General features: G+C 43.8%; 2 protein-coding genes across 10 annotated transcripts in view; one reads left to right on the top strand and one right to left on the bottom strand.

Moving 5' to 3' along the window:
* The window catches only part of TTC23 (tetratricopeptide repeat domain 23), a 91,307-nt gene extending 68,919 nt beyond the window's left edge, over positions 1-22,388 (bottom strand). For 6 of the 8 annotated variants that reach the window (XM_084801257.1, XM_084801259.1, XM_084801258.1 and 3 more), the window contains exons 1-2: positions 13,823-13,960; positions 5,267-5,466 (exon numbers count right to left, since the gene is read on the bottom strand). In XM_084801257.1, coding sequence (XP_084657383.1) covers positions 5,267-5,466; positions 13,823-13,874 — 252 coding nt within the window. In that variant the 5' untranslated portion in view covers positions 13,875-13,960. The other 2 variants (XM_084801260.1, XM_084801261.1) reach the window with 2 other exon arrangements.
* A 2,425-nt stretch (positions 22,389-24,813) lies between these two features.
* Positions 24,814-25,883, top strand: part of LRRC28 (leucine rich repeat containing 28) — a 116,849-nt gene continuing 115,779 nt past the window's right edge. For both annotated transcript variants that reach the window (XM_084759661.1, XM_084759660.1), the window contains exon 1: positions 24,814-24,948. The gene's annotated coding sequence lies outside the window, so the exon portion shown is untranslated. The remainder of the gene's footprint in view (positions 24,949-25,883) is intronic.

Raw genomic sequence — 25,883 nt, 5'->3', positions numbered from 1 at the left:
TATTTACTGAGTGGTCACTTCGGGATGAGCAACTGGGGTGGGTCAGAGAATCAAACAACGATCTGTCGGGGTAGGGAGGGTAGTGGAGGGGGCGGTAGAGTGTTCCTCTGGCTGGATGAAGTGAACAATAATTCATTTAAGAAGTAAAGACAGTTTAATAGTGGAAAATGTGGGATCAAGAAAAATTAGTCAGGTTAGAACATACATTGGGTCTCCTGCTAGGTTTTTTTTAGCTAACCTTCAGTGAACAGCTCCTGCAGGCCCAGCTCCAGCAAGTGGGAAAGCGGTAGCGGTTGTCAAACAACACCCTTTAGCTCTCTACTTGGAACTCCTTTGCAGCTGGGGGTCATTAATTCTGTCACTTTGGCAGGGTCTAGAACCACCCAGGAGGCACACCTCTGGGAACGGCTTAGTGGGGGAGTTTCCAGAGACGCTGAACTTGGGTGTGAAGATGCACTCTGAACTCAGGCATGGGCTGTGGTTCTAGACCGAACCCAAAGGATACAGTAAGCACAACGCCAGCATTCACCTCTCAGTTCTCTTTTCTTCCTGACTGGACGCAGCATGATCAACTGCTCTATGCTCCTGTGGCCATGATGGTGTGCGCTCTCAAGTTGTGACCCCCAGACTCTCTTCCCTTTAGGTTGCTTTCGCCACAGAAATGAAGAAGTAGCACAGTCTCCTGTGACGTTAGCAAAGAGAATGTCAGTAAGCCTGACAGGCAGGAAGCCAGAAGAGAAAGAACCTTTGTTTTGTTTCTTCTCTGGAGACTGGGATTCATTCTCAAGCTGCCCTTTCACCTGGGTATGTAGCCCAGGCTGGCCGCCAATAGTGAGGAGCACATTTGTAGTCAGGATCAGGACAAAGCGGGAGCCGTGGTTCCCCAGCACCAGGTCCACGAGGGCAGCCAGACATCCAAAGCAAGCCTAGATGCTGTTAAGCAAAGCTCTAAACTTTGTCTCACGTCTTTTGGTGGAGATGGGGCTTACACTTCCTTCTCTGTGAGCCTGAGCTTTATGACTGCCTGGCCAACCAGTCCTGGAGGAATTAAGGCGATGCCAGATTCTAGGCCCACACCTTCAGGAGTTAGTAGCTTCCACTCTGTTTCTTCCTGGTGTCACTCTTAGAACCTGAACAGATTTGTTTTCAAGACAGGGTGTCTCTGCATAGCCTTGGCTGTCCTTGAACTGGCTCTGTAGACCTGGCTAGCTTCGAACTTACAGAGATCTGCCTGCCTCTGTCTGAGTGCTGGGATTAAAGGTGTGCTCCATGACTCAAACTAAGTCAAAACGGGGTCCTTGGAGTTAGGGAGATGGCTCTGTGGTTGAAAGTGCTTTCTGTTCTTACACAGGGCCTGAAATATGTGGTTGACAGGCCACTCAAGTTGAGTGGCTCACAGCCGCTAGTAACTACAGCTCCAGGAAACTCGATGCCCTCTTCTGCTCTCCAGGGACACACACACAAATATTAAAAAATAAATCATAAGATAAAATGGGGCCTCCAGGACAAGCCCTAGTCCAACATGACTTTCAGAAGAGGAAGAGACCCAGGCCTCCTAGTGTACAATGACCATGTGAGGACACAAAGAGCACAGCCATCAGCAAGCCAAGGAAAGAGGCCCCAGAATAAAGCCAGGCTTGGACTTCTAACTGCAGGGAAACACCCTGCTGTTTAAGTCCCTCAGCCTGTGGCGTTTAGTTATGACAGCCTTAGCAAACTAACCCGGACCAAGCACTAGGCTGTAAGCAAGCCTAAGTAGCTCCATGGAGAGACTACTTGGCGAGGGCCAGCTGCCAGCAATGCTGATGGTTGGCGCTGATTGCTGACCTGACAGAAGACAGATTCACCTAGGAGTGTGGCCTATGGGCATGTCTATGGGGCATTATCTTGATTGCCCTGAGATGTGAAGGCCTGCCCATGGGAAACACAATACAGACTCAAGGAAAGACATATTCTACAACACAGTTGGAATATATGGTTCAAAATATCAAGAACAGGAAAGACAAAGATGGCTAAGGAGCCTGCAGCACACGGAAAGAGTCTGAAGAGATACTGCATCTAGACTCAGTGTGGGCTCATACCTATCCACGAATCTGTTTTTTTTTAAAAAACATATTCTGTGACATTATTACACAACTATTGGTTTCATCTTCTATATGTAATATGTACTTATATATTATATATAATATTTTAAATATTATTTATAATATCTATAACCTCTTCTCTGATATCTGAGAAAATAATGATAGTGAGGGGAAAGAAAGAGTGAGACAGAATGAAACAAGAGATCCAAGTGAAAACACTGGGATGTGCCTCAGTGGCACAATAAACAGATGAATAAATTTATAAAACAAATGCTAACAACTGATGAGTCATAATTTTTCTGTAAGTCTGAACTCATTTTAATATTAAAAGTTACACAGAAATGGGTATTTTTCAAAGCAAGTTACGCCAGGTGGACCCCGATGAAATGTTAAGGTCTTGTAGGTGGTCCTAACTGAAGTGATTGCTTCTCTAGCCATGTGTCATCTCAGCCGTGGCTCTTCCTCTTCACTACGGCCATGGCACACTCAAGCCTACCCTGAGGCTCTCCACGTGCTGGCTCCTCTCCCTGGGGCTCTGTTCCTCCACCTACTTCTTCTTTCCTGCCTTAGTCCTCAGCTCACCGGCCACACCCTCCTGACACCCTTCCTACCCTAGATAGCCCCACTCTGTTCTCCCCCTTAACACACGTCACGGTCAACGGCTCTGGCTTATCTACAACCTGTCACCCTTGAGCTCCATCCCGTCCGGTATCAGATCCTAGGCAGCCTTCCTGGAACCACAGAACCAAGGAAGGAGGGCAGTTCATGCTTTACACATGCCTGTGTACATGGTGTGTTAATTCTCCTGAGAAGGCCTGGTTGAGGAGCTGGCCCAGAACTTACCCCCCCACCACACTGACACACAACAGGCACAGAATAGAGATCAGGTACACAACGAGTGAACACAGGCTCGCTCACAGCCGTCATGAAGGAAAGGCAGAGCTATGGCCCCAGACACCGAGGCAGACAGAGTCGAAGTCAGAGTCCACACGTCCCTCCATCTCACCCAAATCTCTCTCTCCTATGCTCCTTCCCTAAGCCGGTTCCACCAGCCTGCATTTCTATATTTCCTTCAAAGGAGCCCAGCATTTCTACTGCCTCTGCCTTACCGAGCTCAGTCCTTCACACTTCCTTTCCAAGATTGCTGCAAGCATCCCCCTAGCCTGGCCACTTCTACTTTTATTCATTTCTCATCCAGGCAATGAATAGCCACGGGAGTGAGCATTCTTCTGATTCAAACCTGCCAGTGGCCTTTTCCTTCTCACAGTCATAAGAAGCCCTCCAGTGCCTTCAAGAGAAGGCCAAGACTCTCTCTGAACAGTGAGTGCATCGCAGGGCCCAGCTTCTGTATCCAGTGCGGCTCGCTTCTCACTCCGTGTCACCAAAGCCTTTGCTCTAGTGTTCCTTCTGGTTCAGCAGAGACTGTGCTCCTTCAGGTCTTTGCCACTTATCCATCCACCACTTCTGTTCCGGAAGCTTCTGTCCTCTTCCTCATCTGGATGACTCCTTGGCACTGTTTCTAGTGCAGCTTGAACTCCCATCCCCCCCAGGAACCGAGCTTTAGTTGCTGTCCTTCCTCCCTTTTGCCGTGTATATGGATACTGAATGAACCCGCCGCAGACCTCACAGTGGCTGCCATTATTTGACTGCCCTCCTGTCATCCCAATCCAACCATAAGTCCCCCTGAGACAGAGGCTGTGGTCTTCCTTTCATGTGCCTCTGGCATGGCACAACACTAGGAAAACGTTAGGCATACAGTAGACATTTGTGAAATTAATGAAAGGACAAAGAGGGCCTGGCATGTGACAACCAATGAGTGGCTGAGTTACGTTTATGAGGGGGATGGGAAAGAAGATACGGGGAGCAAGGCAAGTAAGAGCATTCGAATGAAGAGCTGTGCTCAAGCAAAGGTCGCGTGTGGCATGTGCTATAATCCACTGCAGGTCTGTCTGGCATGTGCTGACTCAATATAGTCTTTAACTTTTTGTCACTTTGACCAAAATACCCAACAGAGACAACTTAAGGGAGAGGTTAGCTTTGCTCAGGGTTTCTGAGGGCTCAGTCCGTCATGACAGGAAAGTGTGGCAGAGCAGGGAAGCTATGTCACAGCAGTTAGGAGGCTAAGGGAACCGCTGGTCCTCAGCAAGGTTCTTCCCCTCTCTTCTTTTATTTCAGCAGAGCATCCCCATGGAGAGGCACCGCAGGTACACAGTCAGCGCCTGGAGCCATTTTTTGGAGTGCTTAAAAGAAGCAGGCCAGAGAACTTCCGACTTTGGCTTGCAAACTCTCATACAACCTTGAGGACTTGGCAAGATACTTGTGTTGGTTAAGAAAGTTTATTATTAATTCCAGGTCAGGATGTGGAGCTTGATGTGCTTCTTTGGCCTTGAGATGAAAGAAGTCTAAGCATATAGATAAACTAAAGTAATTGGTAGCTTTTGTTTCTGTTCCAAGAATCTTCTGGTTCACATGGGTGAATACTGTATAAAAGATCTGAGAGAAATAAACTCAAGGCTACAGTATTTACTATTAGTCCTCCCAGTCTTTTTTTTCTTCTTCTTCTTCTTCTTATCTCTTTTGCTATATCTTTTCCCTACATCTATTTTATTTCTTAATCCTCATGCCCCATATTCAGGTACTGGTCGATCCTGTTGGCTGGCAGCGGCAGATCAGTGTAGTCTTTAAATGCCAGTTATTTCTCACTGCAAATGTCCTCCCAGACACACTCAGGTATAACCCTCCAGTCTTCTAATGATTCTGAGTCCAGTCATGTTGACAATGAAGGCTAACCATCATACTCAATAGACAATTGCTGTTGGCATGGCAACCACTGGGCTTAGTGAGAGGACCCACGCTCATGCTAAAAGGCCGGCTCTCTCTTAAGGACTTTTTTTTTTTAATATTTTTTAAATTTAATTTTAATTTTATGTACGTTGGTGTGAGGGTTGTCAGATCTTGGAGTTACAGACAGTTGTGAGCTGCCATGTGGGTGCTGGGAATTGAACCTGGATCCTTTGGAAGAGCAGGCAGTGCTCTTAACCACTGAGCCATCTCTCCAGCCCCTTAAGGACTTTTTGAATCTCAGGCCTGAGTTGGAAATGTGGTCTCATCTACCTTGCTTCTCTTGCCTGGGATGATAGCTCAGCTTCAGAGAGCAGGAGTGTGGCCTCAAGGCGCCTTACCTCATGGCTGCTGGAGTACCACTTTGCTTTCTCTTCGCACAGGTGGAGTTTCTCTCGAGGGGGCTGGAACAGCGCTGTCTGGAGCAGCTTGTTCGGGATCCTCTTTTTAGAAGTGACGTTGACAGCAGCAATGACTTCGTCAAGGTGGTTGGACATGTGGGTCTCCTGGGACTCTTGCATAGTCTCATACACATTGTCCTCTAATTGTCGAATGAAAAAGAAAGGCAGTAAATGGTCACTTTCAGAGTCACTTTTTAAAAACATTTACATTTTTTTTCTCCAGAACTCTAGGTTAACGTCTAGAAAAATGCCAACATCATGCCTATGGCGTCCCTAAGATTAAAAACATCTTATCTCAAAAGGGCATGTGGCTGGTGCTGAGTACTTTTTCAAGTTCCAGGCTTATTTCCAGTGCTAGCTAAACGAAGTATATCTACTCCAAAAGAAATTACGTGGTGCCAAATAACTCCCAATGGCGCTATATTGAAATGAGAACGTATTGAAGTAACTGAACTCCAACTGACCCTGAAGCAGAAAGGAAATGACTGTTGTTACTCTTTCAATCTGGGTAAAGTAGAGCAATTTATCCTATTGCCTAAAATAACAACAACAACAACAAAACAAAATGCAACAAAACAGAACAGAATAATAACAAAAAGCCCAACCCCCACCCCAAAAGTCTAAAAGACAGGATCCTGGCAATAAGACACTGATTCCCGAAAGATGGAAAAAATAGTTAAGGCACACACACCCAATTGCCTCCATCTTTTACTTTGAGTGTTTCCAGGACACAGGGCAGGGAAGAAGGGACCAAAAAGTCACAGGTGGACTCTGAGTTGGAATAGAACTGAGAGCCGGGGAGAGCAATGTGGCTAGAGTGTACAGGACAGGTTACTGAGAAGCAGGATGCAGCACAGGGAGAGGGGCTGAGATTAGCAGAGGTGCCCTCTCAGATACGGGGGAGCTGCTAGCCAGTGAGTAAGATCTTTCTGCAGCATATGCCTAGTACCCATGCTGGCTGGCATTGTCTGTTCTTAGAAATTAAACAAGAAAATGAGGTATTGGGGAAAGTACTTAGAAAGCCCCCCCCCCCCCCGCCGCATCAGTAATAGGGAATATTTCCCAAACTAAACAATGCTTAGACCTACCTGACAAATAATGTGAGATTCAGGAAATAAAGGCTCTTGATGAGAACACTGAACTAAAATGGACCCCAAATTAGTGTAGGCGTTGAATTAACAAAAACGACATAAAATCAGCTTTTATTTATTTATTATCATTTTAAAGATTTATTTATTTATTTATTTATTTATTTATTTATTTATTTATTATGTACACCTGCAGGCCTGAACAGGGCATCAGATCACATTATAGATGGTTGTGAGCCACCATGTAGTTGATGGGAATTGAACTCAGGACCTCTGGAAGAGCAGTCAGGGCTCTTAACCTCTGAGCCCATCTCTCCAGCCCCAAATCAGCTTTTATAGTTGAAATTTTTTCAAAAGACTGAAATTGCATATGTAGTATATGAGAGAAAGATATTCTGCATAGGATTCTACGTGGGTAACACATTAAACACTGTAGAAGAGTCGATGTGCAGACAGAGCAACAGAAACTGTTGGAAAGGAAGACTCTGTGATTGAGCTGTGAGGCAAAAGTGACTTGCTCCACATGTACATAATAGGTCTCTAAAAGGCACGTGGGGGTGTGTGTGTGTGAACAACTCATGGCCAAGCTTTTTCCAAATTGAGAAAATTACAAAGCCAAAGATCCAGGATGCCCAGTGAGTATTAAACATAGAAACACAAAGAAAATGCATGGGGACTCATCATAACCCAAAGCCGAGAAAAAGAAACATCTTAAAAGTAGTCAGGAGGAAAGAAACACTAGGTACCCAAAATAAAATAGTCCAAGTGTGATGGTAGACGCCTGTAACCTTGACATTTGGGAGGTGGAAGATGGAGGATACAGAGTAAAGGTCATCCTTGGCTACAAAGTGAGTTCAAGGCTATCCTCTGGTGTGTGAGATCCTGTATCAGTTTGCAGTGCTTCCTATAATAAACACCATGACCAAAAAGCAACTTGAGAAGGAAAGGGTTTATTTGGCTTACACTCCTACATCACAGTCCACCATGGAGGAAAGTCCGGGCAGGACCCTGGAGCCAGGAACTGAAGCGGAGACCTTGGGGGAATGCTGCTGACTGGCTTGCTCTCCATCGCTTGCTCAGCCTGCTTTCTTTACACAACCCAGAACCACATTCCCAGGGGCAGCCCCACCCACAGTCAGTTGGACCTCTTATATCAATCACTAAGAAAATGCCCTACAGACTTGCCAGTAAACTAATTTTTTTTTCTTTTGGAGACAGGGGATCTCTGTTGGCTGTCCTAGACTCGCTTTGTAGACCAGGCTGGACTTGAACTCACAGCGATCTGCCTACCTCTGCCTCTGCCTCCCGAGTGCTGGGATTAAAGGCATGTGCCACCACGGTCAGCCAGCAGACTAATCTTATGGAGGCATTTTCTCAACTAATGTTCCCTCTTCCCAGGTGACCCCCGGTCGTGTCAAGATGACAACAACAAGGAAACTAGTCAGCACTGCTCAGTCAGTAAATGGTGAAGCAGACTCCGCAGAAAAATGCTACTTAACGATGAAAAAAATTCACTGTGTTGTATGAGTAAATCTCAAAATAGCTATGCCAATGTGTGTGTCTGGTGTGTGTGTGTGTGTGTGTGTGTGTGTGTGTGTGTGTGTGTGTGTGTGTGTGAACAGAATACATGCTGTGTGATTCTACTTCTGTAAAGTTTAAGTAAATCTACATAAATGGCTAGTGATCCGAAGCATCCTTAAATTGAAAAGGGTGGTGGTGATGTTAGGGAGAGGGCAAGCAGGAAAACAGGAGGAGTATCTCTCTCTCTCTCTCTCTGTATAATGGAGTGATTAAAAGGGAGCATGAATTGCATTTGCTATGATGGTCGTGTCCACGCTATAGGATTATGATAATAGTTTAAGGATGTACACATGTCAAAATTTGTCAAATTTACATTTTTGTTCCATTTAATAAAGATGCTAAAATCATACACACAAACCAACCTTTTAGAGATGCTCTCCTCCCCCCTCTGCCCCCCGCCGCCACAGGCCTGGTCTGGATTGGCCAAACTCCAATTCTCTTACTTGTTTCAGACAGCCAATAAGACAGTCCACCCTATTGTCGTTCAGTTAGTTATGAATTCAGCAATCATTTACTAGGCTCTGCTAGCATCACTGTACCAGGCTACCATATATAATGGAAAACTGGGGCCCAGGGAAGTATAAAATATACCAGGTCAAAAGACCACAGAAGCCTGGAGGCTAGTCGGACTTCAGAAACGGGAACCACCGCTGCAGAGGATTCAGCCAGCTTGTAAAGATTTTTGAGAGCAAGGTCAGGAAAGAGAAAGCACCCAAGTAGAGCGACTGAATAATCGGCAAACTTTGGAAGTGGCAATGTGAGATGACTACCTGGCCAGCTGCTGGCAGCTGGATGTGCAGGGTGAAGTGAACATGGATGGTGGGCGGGCAGCACAGCAGAGCTGCAGAGGCTAATGTGCCTGCCACCCAGGTGGGCTGCTGACAGCTGGGAAGAAAAGAGCTGGCAAACGTGTTCCAGAAAAGGAGGACCCTACAGTCAAAGAAATGGATAGACAGGACGAAGCATTTCGCTTAGGTCTTTTCTAGGACTTGGATGTGGTGTAGCACCCATGACTTTCCCATACCCACTACTTTCCCACACTTTTAACCATGAGAGGTTCCCCCACACACACACCCGCACCCTGCACCCCTGCCGTCCGCCCCATGCCCCCCTTCCACCAGAGCATAAAGCTTTAGGAACCAGCACTTTGTAAACACTGCCTGAGGTGTCCCCACCTCATGGGGGGACATGTCCCCCTAAAATGTCATGCCCATATTTCATAGGAGCAAAGTAGGAGGCTGGGTTTCAGGCTGGAAGGCACTGATTTCAAGCTAAAAGTGGAACTGGCTTTATTAGGCAGAGCTGGTGAGCCATGGAAAGTTTTTGGCAGGGAAGGGGGTGGTGAAGATGTCCCCTGGGGACCTCTAATCTCTAGTTAGTGACGACATAACCAAGCTCTAAGAGGTAGAGTGGCCACTGACTTTCAAGCTTCAGACATTCTGGTGCCACCCTGATGACTTTTACATATCAGTGTTTGGTCCGTATCCACAGTGATTAACTTTTTCTTTGAATCTATATGCTTTTAAAAAACCAAAATGTCTACTTGAGATTCATTCTCACAAATAACGAACGGCACTGCGGTTTCAGTGTGCTCACTACATTCCCATAACACACAGTAAAATACCAATAGTAATGTTTTGGAGGGTGTCAGTGTCCCACCTAAGAACACAAGTGTAATTGCTGTATGAGCTTGAAAATTCTAAATTGGAGCCTGGTTTTCTTTAGTTTATATTCAAAGTGGCGTTTTCCATAAAAAACTGATTTATAAGGGCAGGGAGATAGCTCAGTTGGTAAAGTCCTAACTGGCCTTGCAAACATGAGGACCTTAGTTTGATTCCCAAAAATCATATAAAATTTAAGAATCTAGGTTTGGAGGTGTGTGTTTGTCATGCCGTTGTGTGGGAGACAGAGACAGGATCTCTGGGACTTGATGGCAGTTAGCTTTGCCTGAACCTCAACTCTCAGATCCCAGTGAGAGATCTCATCTCACAAAATAATCAAGGTGACTTGCTCCTGAGGAATGACACCCCAAATCTCTGACCTCCATACACTCAAGGTGACTTGCTCCTGAGGAATGACACCCAAAATCTCTGACCTCCATACACTCAAGGTGACTTGCTCCTGAGGAATGACACCCAAAATCTCTGTCCTCCATACACATGCACAAACAAATAATACAAAATAAAACTTATAATGCTGTTAATACATTTTAAATTTTTTCCTAAGAAACTTTCATATGTCTTCAGTAAACATTATGTGGTCCAACAATCACTTCCTTACCTGAAGCTAAAAAAAAGTTGTTGAATATATTAATGTGATTATACCGAATTAAGTTAGTTACATGGTGGTAGTGGTAGTGGGAAGGGAAGGGAAAGCAACAGAAGCAAGGGGTGTGTGTGTGTGTGTGTGTGTGTGTGTGTGTGTCTGAATGGAATACTTGTAACCTGAGAGCTGCTTTAGATACATAACGTAAAGGAAGATAGTGAAGACAGACCCTAATATTTTCATTCTGGGACTCTAGGATTGGGATCCAATTGCTCTGGGCCAAATCCTGAGTCTGGTTTATAAATAAAGTTTTATTGGAAAATGGCCATGTTCATAATGTCTATGGCTGCTTTTGCATTACAACAGAGCCTAGCTTATTTATTACTTGCCCTTCATATAAAAACACAATGAGGCTGTGAACAGAAGCAGTAGAATAAAATGAGAGGCCAGTTCAGTAAGATGATCAACTCATATTCAGTTGAACTGAATTTGAGATTGTGAAAGAACTTAACAGGAAAATGTCCCATTTAAAAGTTTGAAACCTATCACTACCTCTGAGTGAATTTATTTTCTAGTACTAGGGATGGAACTTTTCTTTCGGGGAATGCTGCTTTCATACTTACTTCCAAACTCAAGTCTGAAACAGGCTGGTGAAGGTGCCTTTCTCCTTGATATTCTAAAGCCAAGATCTGGGAGCTGGAGAGACATCTTGACCATCAGGAGCTCACAGTGCAGTTCCAGAGGACCTGAGGTCAGCTCCCAGCACCTTCATTTGGTGCTTTCAACCACTTCTCACTCTAGCTCAAGGGGACCCTACGCTCTCTACTGGTCTCAAAAGGCATCTGCAATTCATGTGCACACACCCATAAACGTTAACTCAATTTTTAAAAATCCTTAGAAAGAATCAAAATAGAGATTTACGTGCATCAGTAAAATGGGACTTTCTTTTGGACCGCCAGCAGATGAAATAATAACACAGAGACTTATATTATGTATATAGGCCTTAGCTTAGGCTTCTCCCCAAGCAGCTTGTATAACCTAACTAACCCAGTTATTCTCTTCCACATGTGCCACGAGGCCATTACCCCCCAGTCTCTCAGTCCCGGCACTGTCCCTTCCTCCATGTCCGGCTGGTGAATCCTGGGCCTCTCAATTCTTCCCCAGAGTTCCTATCTCTGCTGGGATTTCTGACTTATCCTCTCCCACCTTGATATAGAGTGTCCGCTCTTTATTAAACCAACCAGCTGAGGGAAGTGTGTTTACAAAACACTGAGACAGGTGGTGCAGCCTGTATTCCGTTCCGGTCCAGGAGCCAGCATTTGTACGATACTAAGACAGCCTTTCCACAGTGCACAAAAATATCAATCCCAACACACCAGAAAAGATGCTTACTAAGAAAAGGGGGACTTTTCTTTCCTTTTATAGTACTGTGGCATGGAAGTGTCAAACAAGTATGGAGGAAGGGCACAGGTCCCACTGTGAGAAAGCTGGGACTGCTGTACGACTCTGCTGACCTCCTCTTTCCTGGGCAGCCCCTGAAAACGTATCACCCAAATTGTGCCCAAGCTCCACTCTCCCTACTCAGTACTGTTTTGCATCCCAAGATGTTGGCTGGCATTTAAAAAGCATCTGCATACCTTATGCTTCCTCATCTATCCAACTCATGTTGGCTAATGAGATGGCCATTTTAAACAGTATTACGGTCTGAAGGCACAGCCTAGACTGGTACTCGGATGCTGAGAGTCGTGAACTTGCACTGCTCTGACTACATATAGGATTGGGGCAACACTAACAACTGCTAATCCTGTAATGCTTTACGGTTTTTATCTTTACCTCACATGGCTCCTACTGCTACTTTGTGAGTTTCAGTGGGCAGACAGCCCTATTCCTATTTTATCATTGCTACTCCTATTTTACTAATGGGGAAAATGAAGCCGAGGGAAGCTAAATTACTTGAATAATACTGTAGGGCCAGAACCAGGATTCCAATCTTGTAATAATTAGCTGAAATTCTGTATCATATTGGCTTGCACTGAACACAGCCTACAGCCGTCGGAAGCACACACTGTAGCTCTGAAGACCACAGTCTGCATCTTAAAAGTGATCACCAATTTTCGGGAGCAGGAAAGGCAACACCCTTAACAGATTTATACACATTTTCTCATTGGGAGGGAGGAATAAAAAGAAATGTCCCACGATATTTGTTGTTTTGGACCTATAAATCTAATGGTAAACTTTGTTTCTCTCTTTTGTTCCCATGACAAAAAGTGGTTGGTTTCAAGCTGCCTCTTAATACTGTATCCTTAAAACAAATACTTATGCACATATATCCACAGAGTGTTCATAGGTTGGATCTAACATGATTTTTTTTTACTAAAATATTTTTGTTAAAATTGAGCCATTATTTTAAGAACAGAAGGCTCTCAAAACAGTTAAAAACAGAACTACTATATGATCCCATTACCCAACTCCTGGGCAGGCAGATAGGCAAAGGACTCTACATCCTACTGCAGAGATATCTGCACACCCACGCTCACTGTCACTCTAGTCACAAGAGCAAGGATTCTAAATGGAAGCAGCCTAGTTTTCTATCAAAAGATGAACAGATAGTGAAAATATAGTACATGTACACCGTGGAGTTGTATTCATCCACTAACAAAATTGAAATTACGATACTTGTAAGGAAAATGGGTGAAACTGGAAAATATTATATGCTCTGCGGTACCTAGGCTATGAAGGAAGACAAATATCACATGTCCTCCCTCGTGTGTGGATCCTAGCTTTGAACTGTTAAATATCTGTATCTAGAAGGAAGTGGACAGAGCTGGGGGTGGGGGTAGAGGTGGGGGTGGGGGGGGTGGAGGGTGGGGGGGTGGGGGGGGTGGAGAGACTCAACCAAACCTACGAATGCATGAAAATTATGTGAGAAAACATGTTGTTTTGTAAGCTAATTGAAACAAACGAGCAAACAGGAATTTCACACAAAGATCTAGATTCCTTCTTCTTTGAAAACTCAGAACATCTATCGACAATCAGGGCCTCGGACAATTTGTCAGCCAGGGTGGAGAGGTAACTGTCCCAAAGTTCTTCAGTGACCACAACTCCCTACTTGCTCCTGGGCATGACAGAGAAGCCACCATCTGTCGTTGCTCCTGTGCTGTTGTTTTTCTTCTTGTGTAAGAGTAGATTTCTGTATCTGTCTCTCTTTCAAAGTGAGACAAACGGAGCAGAGCAGACGCAGAGGGGTGTGAGCTCCTACTGCTCATTCCCCAAATGTCACCCAAGGCATGGTTGGCTGGAGGGCACTGCCATTTCACACACCATTTGCAACAACTTGCCATTAACTGTAGTATGCATCTCAGGGACAGTTAACTGCCAATGCAAAAGCCTGTTTCTGAACGAAAGGAGTCATGTTACCTGTCTGACTTCTGAAAGGATGTGACTCCGTGACCTTGCTTTAAACACACATTTTCAGTGTGTCGTGCCAGGTAGGCACAGGGTTAGTTTGGTGTGCCATGTAGGCACAGGGTTAGTCTGAAGACCGCCTCTTCAGTACACTTACTTTGAGCTACACGCTTATCATCAGCTGCTTTTCTTTTCTTTGTAACAGTCATAGCTGGGGTTTAAATTCTCATTAGCAATCAGCCCAGGCTCCATACACCACCTTCTCCTTGCCAACTTCACAGGCCTCTCTGTCTGAACTCACAACTGCCAGTCAGACCTACCTAATCAATGGATGCTATTCCTTCTTCCAGACCTGCCTAGTAGAGTGCTGAGACACATGATAGGCCTTGGGTTACAGTGAGAAGAAAGAGGTCTGAAGTGGAAGACTGAGGTGATGTTTAAAACATTAAAAGAGCTGGCAGATCAGGGGACCTACTCAATTACGTAGGTGGCTGCTATGCAAGAGTAAGGCCCCGAAGGCTTCCGATGTTCCAGCTGGTAACTTTTTGGTGCTGTCTTGTGGGAAGGTGTAGAGGGCCTAAGGAAATAGTGCAGACACCCTCAGGGCAGTAGCTCTGAGGAAATAACCATCAGATGGTATCAGAGTATATTAGCTAAGTAGCCTGGCCCAGATAAAGATAGGGCTTTGGAAAATACCCCAGGAATAAAGCAATGAGGCCAAGTAAAAATGAAACAACATTGGTTAAACCCACAATAATTCCAGAAACCGAAATAATAGTTTACAATATTTACATAAACTTAAGTTTCAGATCTAGGGTGCCTTCAGTGAGGAATTCTACCAAACCATTAAAAAAAAAGCAAAGTCAGCCTCACAAACTGAAAAGCACCAAAGGGAACATTTTAAAAGGCACTATATGAAGCCAGACATGAGGCCCAGCAAATTGTTATCTTTCTCTAAGTGTATATTGAAACTCAGATGTGGCCACAGGGTTTGTTAAAAGATTGGAAAGTTAACAAAAACAAAACAAAAAACCCACCTCACCTTGATAGGTACAAGAAAGATAGGGTTGTTTTTTCTTTCTTTTTTTTCTATTTAAAAAAAAAAGTGTGTGCATGCATGTGTTTAGTGTCTTCCTGAACCACTCTCTACCTTATTTTTTGAGACAGGATCTCTCACTGACTTCAAACTTGATTGGCTATCCCTAGCTCTGGGATTATCCAGGGAACTACCGTGCCCAGGCTTCCTATACGGCTGTTGGGGTCCAAATTCAGGTCCTCATGTTTGCACAGAAAGCTCTTTACCAGCTGACTCAGTCTCCCTCTGTCTCCCTGGCCCACCCCTGGTCCAGAGTCTTATTTTGTAGCCCTGTCTGGCCTCAATAACCTTCTGGCCTATATCTCCCAAGTACTGAGAATATGGGCATCTGCCATCCTTGACAAGCTAATGGTGACTGTCTGAATGCTTTCCTCTGATGACAGGATACAAGAAAGGATGTTTTCTCTCAACACCTGTATTTAAGATTGTATTCCAATCAGAGTAAGTAGGCAAGAAAGGCATGAGGACTGAAACAGAAGAAATGAACTTTTTATTGTTCTTTTTGCTTGGGGTTTTGAGACAGGGTTTCTCTCTGTAGCCTTGGCTGTCCTGGAATTTGCTCTGTAGACCAGGCTGGTCTTGAACTCATGGAGATCTGCCTGCCTCTGTTTTCCCAGTGCTGGGATTGCAGGTATGTGCCACCATCACCTGGCTTTCTCTCTCCATCACGTATGATCACGTATGTGGTTTGTGTAGCTCTGTGTGCTCCTGGAGGCCAGAGGCCAACCTCAAGAGTCACTCCTCAGAGTTGTGCACATTGCTTTTCATTGTTTGAGACAGGGTCCCTCACTGGGACCTGAGCCTTGCCTCGGTTTCCTGAGACTAGGATTACAGGTATGCCCCATCATGCCTGGCTTCAAAATTATATTTACATATGCTAACAATATATAGCCTGAAAATGAGATTAAGGAAACATGGTTACTGACAATAGAAAAACAAAACAAAAACGCCATATGAATAAAATATAATGAAGTAAGTATAAACAAACATGAAGAATACCATGGTTTGAATCTGCAATGACTCCCACGGGTTTATATTTGGATGCTATGTTCCCAGACTATAGAACTATTTTGAAGACCGTGGAGCTTGGAGAAAGTGGGGCATGGGTGGTGGAAGTAGGCTATTGGGGGTGGGGCTATCACCACCCTGGATTCCAGGCTGTTTTTCTCTGCTTCTCGTCTGCTGCCATGTGAAGAGTCCTATCATGTTCCTGTTTCCTGTGCTGCGATGGACTCAACCATGAGCCCCGCACACAGACCTCTTTTTGTCTCTTAAGTTGTTTCTGCTGGGTATTTAGTTGTTGCTACCTGAAAGCAACTAACACAAGACATGTACTGGGAATTAAGGCAATTAAAGAAAGCTTAAATACACGGAGAAACGCTGCCAATTTGTGGGTTACAGGCTTCACAGCATTCTCCCCCTGATCAGTACATTTGAAATAATTCCTATCAAAATATTAATGGTCTTTTTTCTTTGCAGTTGAACCCTTTGTACTTAAATTCATGCAAGAAACTCAAGCTAGATTAAGCAATCCCTAAAAAGGAAGGGAGCGAGGTAATTCATACTTTAACATTTCTAAAGTTACTATTAATATAAGAACTATAAAAAGTCAGCGAGGTTATGGTAGCACAGATCTGTACCAGCAAAACTCAGGGAGCTAAGTCAAGAGGACCAGGAGTTCATGCTCAGTCTGGACTGCACAGTAAAAACCCAGCCCCAAACAGGCAAGCAAACCAACCAAACCAACCAAACCAAACAGCAGCAACAACAACAAACAAAAACAAACAACAACAACAACAACAACAACAAAACCCCAGCAAAAGAGGCCCTAACAAATCCACAATAATCAAACACTGTTGTAGAAACAAAATGTCAGTTTCAAGTTCTCAAGCTGTCATGACCAGTATGGTGACTAGATCCTTGGGAAGTAGATCTTATGACCTCATCAGATAAACAATGGTAATGAAATCAGATGACTGTGTGAGTCAGCCTAATTGTGGTAATCACTATATAAGCTGGAAGTATAACAAAACAGCTTGTTGAGGAAGACACCAACAAACATGCCAAACTGGATGGGACAAGCCCAGGAGGCCTCAGTCCTACTCAGAGAAGGGCAGGCAACTGAGTGAAGCTGGGAGCACACCAACGGGTGGTCCAGGGACAAACAGCCTATCCTGAAAACATACAAATAAGTAACATTATATGGACTCAACAGACTATATTTAAAAATATATATCTATAGGTAGATAGATATATACACATATGAACATGCAGTAACAATTGGTGGGGGGAAAGGCTATGCAGGAGCGTGGTAAGGAGTATACGGGAGAGTTTTAAGGGAGGAAAGATAAGGGAGAAATATTGTAAATACAATCTCAAAAAGAAACAACAAAAATTTCTAAAAATACCTTGTACAACTTATAAGATTTTAATTTGTCCAACACACTTCAATTGAAGCTGGGATAAAACAGAACAAAACGGCAAAACACTGGCATTAGGACTGACAGATAGTACAAGAAAGAAAAGAAGTCCAATATTAACTCTGACATACACAGTCACTCCTTTTTTTTTTTTCCTTATTTTTTCCAGTGTCAGCAATCAAACCCAGGGCTTGTGTATCTCCCAAAGGTGCCAAGACACTTAAATGGCAGAAAGAATAGTCTTTTCAACAAGCTAGACTGGAGAGGCACATGCAAAGAAGGAAGGTGAGCCTTAAGCCACACATAAAAATTAACCCCAAGCAAAGCAGACACCTAAATGTGACCAAACACTGGCGTACATCGTCCCCAGCTTGGCTCCCCTGGATACAGCTCCAAAGCGCCAGTGATAGAAGAAAAGGTGGATTATCTGGACTTTATCAACATGGAAATCTTGGTGCTTCAAAGGTAAATGCTAAGTTTAAAAGACCACCTAAAGGATGGGGGAACATGTAAAGAATAAATGACAATAGGTCAACCCAATTGAAAATTAGGCCAAGTGTCTGAATAGACATTTTTTTTTTTAAACAAGGAAAACATATGGATAGCTAAAAAGCACATAAGGTTAATCATTAATCATTATCAGCATCACAAGGAGCTACTAATTCATATTCACCAAATCTGGACAACAACAAAAATAATAACCACAACCATAAACCGAAATATATGAGGCAGTGGGGAGGGTGTGGAGAGGTCGGGGCTCTCACACGCTACGGCGAGAGTGTGAAGGGATGCTGCAGTTGCCTTGGGAAACAGCTGTGGAAACACTGTTGGGAACAAGCAAAAGAAATGTATTCTAATTCCTACTGTTTCGTTTTCAGGTTCCATTTAATCATAGGGAGAAACTAAGTTCAAGGTCCCAGGCCCTAGGGGAGCTGAGGACTTCCCAATAGCTGAACAACTTCTGTAGTAAGGAGACAGTTGTCTGAGTCCAGATACATCGGGGACAACTTGTAAGGAAACAGTTGTGAGTCCAGACATCTCAAGGACAACGTCTCCATCTTGCTGGCAGGGTCAAACTAAGTTCACGTTCCCAGGCCCAGGGACCTACTCCCTATCTTGATTGATGGAAACTCCTTTGCTCAATCCCTTATGTTGAAATATGAATGGGCAATGCCACAGGCCACTCTGCTCCTCGCTCTATGGTTTATCCTTTAAATATGCTGTACAACATCCCTTCAGGGTCGTAGTTCAGCTCTGGGGTCTGTTCTGTGGCCCTGACAGACCAGTAGCATCTTGATTACAATAAATTGTGTCTTCTGCATTGACCTGGTGTAGGAGTTATGTTGGAAGTAAGTGGACCCCAGAACAATACTTCCCCTGAAAGTTAGACACATATGACTCACACATCTACTTGTAGGTAAACGCAATGCAGCTGAAGAAGCAGATCCATACAAAAACCTGTACACATCTTCCTAGCAATGTTGGTCACAATAGCTAAATGCTGAAAGTATTCCAAATGTCTGCGAACTCCCAAATGGATAAACAGAATGTCGCATCACTGTATCGTGGAGAATCCTGACACACACACACACACACACAGAGCACACAGGGTTCAAAGACCTCAAAGTTATCAGATTACATTGTAGATGAAATTTTATGTCTTTTATATTAATCCCCTTCCTTCTCTGGACCAGAGCCATCATCTCATTCCGGGTGAAAGTGGAATTTCTTTGTTTTTCGGAACAGAAATGATACATTCACTAAAAATATTACCTATACATTTTAATGCAAAATCCAAGTAGTAAAAACACTGCTATACTAGGAAATTGAACCTAGGCCTCATGCATGGTAGGTAAGCACTCTACCACTGAGTAACATACTTAGCTCTTGAACTCACTGTGTAAGTATCCTTTCATTGTTTTTCTTGATTTTGCACATAGGAAATGCTAAAAATCCCCAGGGGAAAAGCTGTTAACAGCTGGAGGAAGCCTGGACTGCAGAGGCAGCCCGGACTGCGGAGGCCATGAACACAGTAACAAACGTGAACCCCTTCAGCGCAGATTGGCTTGGTTTAAAGGACGGAGTAGGTAGGCGGGAATGGCATTCTATGGAGAAAAAGGCTTCATACAGCAACAGGAAACATGGCAGACGCTGAGAAAGTATGAGTGAGCATTTCATTGTCACCACCTACACGGGGCACAAGTCACTCTTACTTTGTCACATTTCTTTTGCTTCTCTAGCTTCTTGAAGGCTGTACCGTTTAAGGGACTTAAATGGATAACACTTGTAAGTACTGGACATGGCCATGTGAGAAGGGGACCTTGTCTCAGAGCTGTGTCTAACAGCTAGATTCCTTCCTCTTCTCCTTTCCAGCTTTGGATCCACTGATAGATCCAGCTTGCTCTAGACGCATCTGTACACGAGGGCTGTTGGGTCACGAGAGCCAGGCCGTGGAAGCAGCGTGGGTGCCCATCAAAGAACCAACCAGTGAGGAAAGGGTAAATGTACACAACGAAGATTTATTCAGCTATAAGGAATAAGGCTTGCCATCTGCAGGAAAATGGGTGGAACTGAAGAGCGTGTTAAGGGTTATAAGCAAGCCTCACCAAGGCAGATACGGCATGTTTTCTCTTCTGTTTAGAAACCAGGAGAGAAAGGAGCTTAGATATATGGAAGAAGAAAAGGGGGTGGAGGAGGAAGTAAAAAAAAAAAAGGAGGAAATGAATACGATCAAAGCATATCATCTGCTTCTATGGAGATGTAAGAGAACCCCTTCTTTTAAACAATTTCTTTCTAATTAAAACAAACCATCGGTGTACCTCTTAGGATATGTCAGCTTCATATTTTTAAAAATTTATTTTATTTTTGTTGTTTTTTTTTAAAGACAGGGTTTCTCTGTGTCCTGGACTCACTTTGTAGACCAAGCTGGCCTTGAACTCACAGCGATCCACCTGCCTCTGCCTCCCTGAGTGCTCTGATTAAAGGCATAAGCCAGAGCTTCAGATTCTTTTTTTTCTTCTTCTTCTTCTTCTTCAAGATTTATTTATTTATGGGGTGTGGTGGCGTATGCCTTTAATCAGAGCACTCAGGGAGGCAGAGGCAGGCAGATCTTTGTGAGTTTGAGGCCAGCCTGGTCTACAAAGCAAGCTCCAGGACAGCCAAGGCTACACAGAGAAACAATGTCTCAAATAAATAAAGAAAGAAAGAAAGAAGAAAAAAGAGAAAAAAGATGTATTTATTTATTATTACCTACATAGTGCTCTGCCTGCGTGCACACCCGCAGGCCAGAAGAGGGCATCAGATCACATTATAGATGGTTGTGAGCCACCACGAAGTCATGGGAATTGAACTCAAAACCTCTAGAAGAGCAGTTAGTGCCCTTAATCTCTGAGACATCTCTGCAGTCCGAGCTCCAGATTCTTAGAGTAAGTTTTGGTGCAAGGATGAAGACAATGTCCCTGAAGCACTTTCTCTTTTTTTCTCAGTGCATAGCAGAGCTTCTGGGGCATCACAGCACCTCACAAAGCATGTGACAAACTGAGCTTTGTCCCAGTCATGCCTCGAGTGACATTTCCCATAGTGACCTTTCATGGTTTTGGTTGGGGGGGTGGAAATTCCTTTAGATCAGTTAAGTGTAATCATGAAAAACACATTCCAAAAAAAAAAAAAAAAAAAAAAGACAGAATCCAGTGGGAATAAAAATTACCTTTACTGTTCTAATTATGCCACAACCACCACACCTGGCAAAATTACATTCATTGTGCTAAATTAAAACAGCACAATGCTTTTCAAAGCCACAAGGAAATGCATCAGGGTTTATGTAAACCAACAATGGTAAATAAAGACAATCAAAATGCCTCAGGAGAGTTGGCTACAGTTCTATTCGCCACTTAGATTCCTGAGCTCTGACTATGGCCCTGGCACAATCTTATGCTGTAATGCCAGTTTTCATCCTGAAAGTCCACAACAGAACTTAATTCTCGTGACTGGCTCTTCATGTAAATTCCTGTGCCTTTTTTTTATTTTATTTATTTTTATTTTTATTTTTTAAGTAAAGCACTATCATCCTTTTAAGGGAGGTTTTCAGTGAACCTTCTGCTGTAGGCAGAGCCAGCTCTGTCAAGGCCACAGGCAGCACACCTGTGGAATGTTACTTCTTCCCTAAGTACTGAAAATGCAAACTGGTACTAGCACTTTGAAGTTCCAAGGGGTCTGAGCTCCTGATGCACCTCGTAGCCATCATGGACACCTGCACACTGAAATTAGGTAGACTCAGTCACTGAAAAGCTCTGAGCTCCATTTGTCAAGAATTTTGGCATGAACTTGTATAGGTTTAAAACTGTATTATGTCCTTATAGGTAAACTAACAGTGACAATGCCAGAAACAGTTATTTTAATATATTCCTGAATTTTATATTTTAATATTAAAATACCTCTTATTGAAAGTATAAATGGCCAGATTTGTTTTGGGGGGGAGAATTTATCCACTTGCTGACTCTGGTGTCACATATACCAAAACTATGATTTGCTTGGTCAGAGGCAACCCCATCCCTCAATTTCCTACTTTACAAATATTTGCCCAATTTGAGTTCAGAGTCAACTGTGATTTTTCTTCTCTAAAGAGACGGCTTGCATATTATGTCTGTTATCATAATGCACAGACATGAATACCCATTTTATTTAAATATTACAATAATAGTGTCTAAATACATACTAAAGCAACAATAACAGCAAAACACAATTTCTTGAAGCAAAATATAATCTACAATTAATCTTGTTTACCTTGCAAAACTCCACTGAATATCTGGGGATTGCGTTTCCCACCTCACTCTAAAGAGAGAATTCTTTCTCCAGCCACCCTCAGCACGTGCCTGTATTTTCTCGAGTTTTCTTTTGACATTCCTTTAAAACCAGCAAAACAAAACAAAACACCTGGAAAGTTTCTTTAACACACAGTATCTCTAACTTTGTCATAAAATCCTTTGTGAGTTTTTACCGGGTCCAGTGGAGAGAGACTCGTTTCTTTTTCACAGTTTTCTTGATAATCTGAGTTGCCACTTTGGCCCAGGTCGGTGTCAGTTTGATGATTCTACAGCTTGATAGCCACAGACAAATCTAAACAAAGCGGTTTCATCCCAAATGAGAACAGCATTTTCCCGTAAAGCAACGCAGCACTTCACAAAACTCCAGGCCAAAGAATGAATGACAGACCCACCAATAGGGAGTGCGGAAGAGAATTTTGTTGAACTTTGTAACCCAATCCTTGGAAGCCGGAGGTGGGAATTTTACATTGGGGGCTGTCTTTTCCTTGGAATTTTCTTAAAGTGGTATCGCCATCTTATTGAAGTTAAAAGTTGCCAGAGATTATAAAAACAATGTCCATTTAGAGTTTCTCCTTCTGTGTTAAGTCCAATAAAATATGTAAATAGACCCTCCACAAAATGAGTGAACTTCTAAAGTGGTCATACTACTAATACAGGAATCTTAACATCAATTTGGAGAGGGAGTAAAAGCTATTTTAACATTTTTCATGAGCAAAATTTGGACGTTAATGTGCCAGAAATATTTGTCTTTAAAAAAATTAAAGACAAAAATTAAGAAGTTGGCATTACTTAAAATGTTTTTCTATTATATTTTTGTGATTGTCAATATATTAATATTACATATATATACTGAAATTATAACTACATCATTTTCCCTTTTCTTTCCTTCTGACCAAGTTTCCTATGCACCCTTCCCTTGTTCTCTTTCATATTTATGGCCTCTAATTATTGGTGTGTGTGTGTATGTGTGTGCACGTGCGCGCGCACACACACACTTTCAGGGCTGACTATCTGGTACTCAATAACCAATTGGTGTGCTCTTCCTAGGGAAACTATTTCTCCAGATCCAAGCATTCTTTAATTGCCTGTAGTGTTGTGTTATTATTTTTATTTAACTGCTTTCTAAGTTATTCATTTCTAAGAGTAATTAAGCTATCATAAAAGTAGTACATTTATAAGTTGAGGATGATGGGGGGGGGAAGTGGCACACACCTTTGATCCTAGGACTCAGGAGGCAGAGGCAGGAAGATTTCGGAGTTCAGGTCCAGGCTGGTCTACAGAGTGAGTTCCAAAACAGCCAGGGCTAGACTGAGAAACCCAACCGATGGGTAGGTAGGTAGAGATAGATAGATAGAAAGACTTTAGGATGCTCAACAAGAATCCTCTATGCAAATTAATACTGTTTTGCTTTGTTTGGCAAGACAGGGTTTCTTCAGGTAGCTCTGGCTGTCTCCGAACTCACTCTGTAGACCAGGCTGGCCTCGATTCCCCTGCCTTCTTCACCTGTCTTTGCCTCCAACTGCTGGGATTAAAGGCTTGGGCCACGACTGTCTGGCTCATCATTTTTTAAAGGACAACGAATAAGGTTTAGTGGGAGAATGGATTTAATCAAAATACATCATATGCATGGATAAGGTTCATCAAACCAGAAAGAGTAAGTCTTAGAGGAATTTTTAAAGATTGAAAGTTGTTGCAGCAATCTGCATGACATTAAAAGAATGTATTTCTTCCCTGGTGCTGAGGACCCAATGTTGTGTCTCTACTGAGCTACACATACTTGCCCCCTTTGTTTTTGAAATGCTTTTTTTGAGATAGGGCCTCATTAGCTCACCAAGTTGGCCTTCAACTTGTGATCCTCCTGCCTCAGCCTCAGAGGAGCTCTGCACACTTGCCCCATCAGATCAGGTTTTCCCATCTTTTAATATTTATGACTGCCTACTTAGCCATGTTAGGAACTGCCAGCTTATCGAACTAAATTGATCATCCTTAGTTCTTTTTCACACTATAGCCTGTGTTTCTTTTCAATTTTGGTTTATGAGAGTGTCCCGCATAGCTGAGGTTGGCCCTTAACTCCTGATGTCTCCACCTCTAGACCGTTGGGATTCAGGCATGCACCACCATGCCTAGGCCACGCGTGCCTCAAGGGTAGGCACGATCTTTGGCACCTATCAGCTAGTGTTTTGAGGACTTAAATCCAGTGCTTATGCTCTGCTTGTTGACTCGACTTACTCGCGTTATTTAAACCCAACGGCTTCTACTAAAATATCAGACTGGTGGAGTAACAGTAGCCAGGCGCATTCCTTTAATCCCAGCACACAGAGGCAGGTGGATCGCTTTGAGTTCGAGGCCAGCCTGGTCTACAAAGCGAATCCAGGACAGCCAAGGCTACACAGAGAAACCTTGTCTTGGGAGGAAAAATAAAAATAAAAATAAAGCAAACGCGAGATTCTGCATAGCTCTTAGGACGATGCCTGGTATTTAACAGCTCGGCATCGTTATATTGCTGGCATCCGTCAATGAGAGGGCTGAGAGAGGAATGAACGTATGAATAAAAGATCAGGTAAGAGACGGACAGCTCCTGAGGCTGGCGCCAGGTAAACAACACCCCAAAATGCTAGGCAGAACATCCACTTTCTGGACACTGAGCGGCAAGCCAGAGCCGGAAGTCAGAGCAGAGACACAGCCAGGAAGTCGCACTCTCGGCCAATGAGCGCCTAACTCAGAAAATGAGTCTCTCGTTCTAGTTATCGTGAGACAGCGAGAGTTGAGGCAAGATATCGCGAGGTTTCGTTCTCCTCGCCCCCCCCCTTCTCCCCCGAACCGTACTCCCCTTAGTCAGGCCCGCCCCGCCGCCGGCTCCGCCCCCAAAGCCCCGCCCTCCCTCTATTTCAGGACTGCCTTCCAGCGCAGCCGGGCCACGGAGTGCCGGTCAGCGGCCGCCTAGGTGAGTGTCTGGTCTCTAGGCTCACTGGTCGAGGCCACTGGCTTGGCTCTGGGCGGGAACTCTTCATCTCTGTCGCCACAGAAGCGCCTGGGCCTCTGCTAGAGCGACTGCGTACTGTCCGGCCTTGGGTCTCCACGGCTACGGTGTCCTCCACCGCCCCTGGTACCCGAGTATCCTGGTCTCATCTTCTGAATCCCTCCCTGTCTCTGGGCTCCCTGCTGCCGAATTCTTAGGACTTTAGAATCGAATTAATTCTGGCCAAACCAAGACGTCTGGTAGCCTTTCTCGTAGAGAAAATAGCCTTTCGCACAAATAGAATATACAGCTTGTAAGTCTCTAATCTCTAGTGTTAGTAAGTTGGGTTGTGTATTCTGTCAAACCAGGTACTGGAAAGTCAGTCAGTGACTACTCTTCTTTAAAAAAACTTGTGCTTAAAATAGGGATGTTGTTGTTCTGTCTGTATCTATAGAGAAGACTGAGTAGTGTTGGACTTTTAGAAAACTGAAGGTGCAGCTGTATATGGTTAACACGACATTGTTTACATTAGCTGTGGGCAGGAGGCAATGAAGTTTTGAAAGGGGAAGGAAAGCCCACCTTTGAAAGGCCATATTGCCAATGAGTACAGTTTGTGAAGCCAAGAGCACTGTTGATTTTGGACGTTCTTGGATTTCATTTGTCTACACCTTATTTCCCAATCTGTAGCAAGGTGCGTTTCAGCAGAGCCTAATGGTGCTTTTGTCGCAACCAGTACCAAGCAGAGCATCCAGAAAGAGCCATCTGGTTACAGTGAGTGGAGATGTTGGACATAGTATTTCCTTTGAAAAAGGAAAGCCTTCCATTTTGGCAGTCTTTGGCTGCCTCATAATGCTGACACATTGGCTACATTTCACATCTGTAAAAGGCTGTGTTATAGGTAAGGTGGTACCCAGACTTTG

The sequence above is a fragment of the Acomys minous genome (genome assembly GCF_964271855.1).
Source record: "Acomys minous genome assembly, chromosome: 2".
Classification (NCBI taxonomy): Eukaryota; Metazoa; Chordata; class Mammalia; order Rodentia; family Muridae; genus Acomys; species Acomys minous.
The sequence above is the reverse complement of the archived record's forward strand: the minus strand, read 5'-3'. Positions and strand labels throughout refer to the sequence as shown.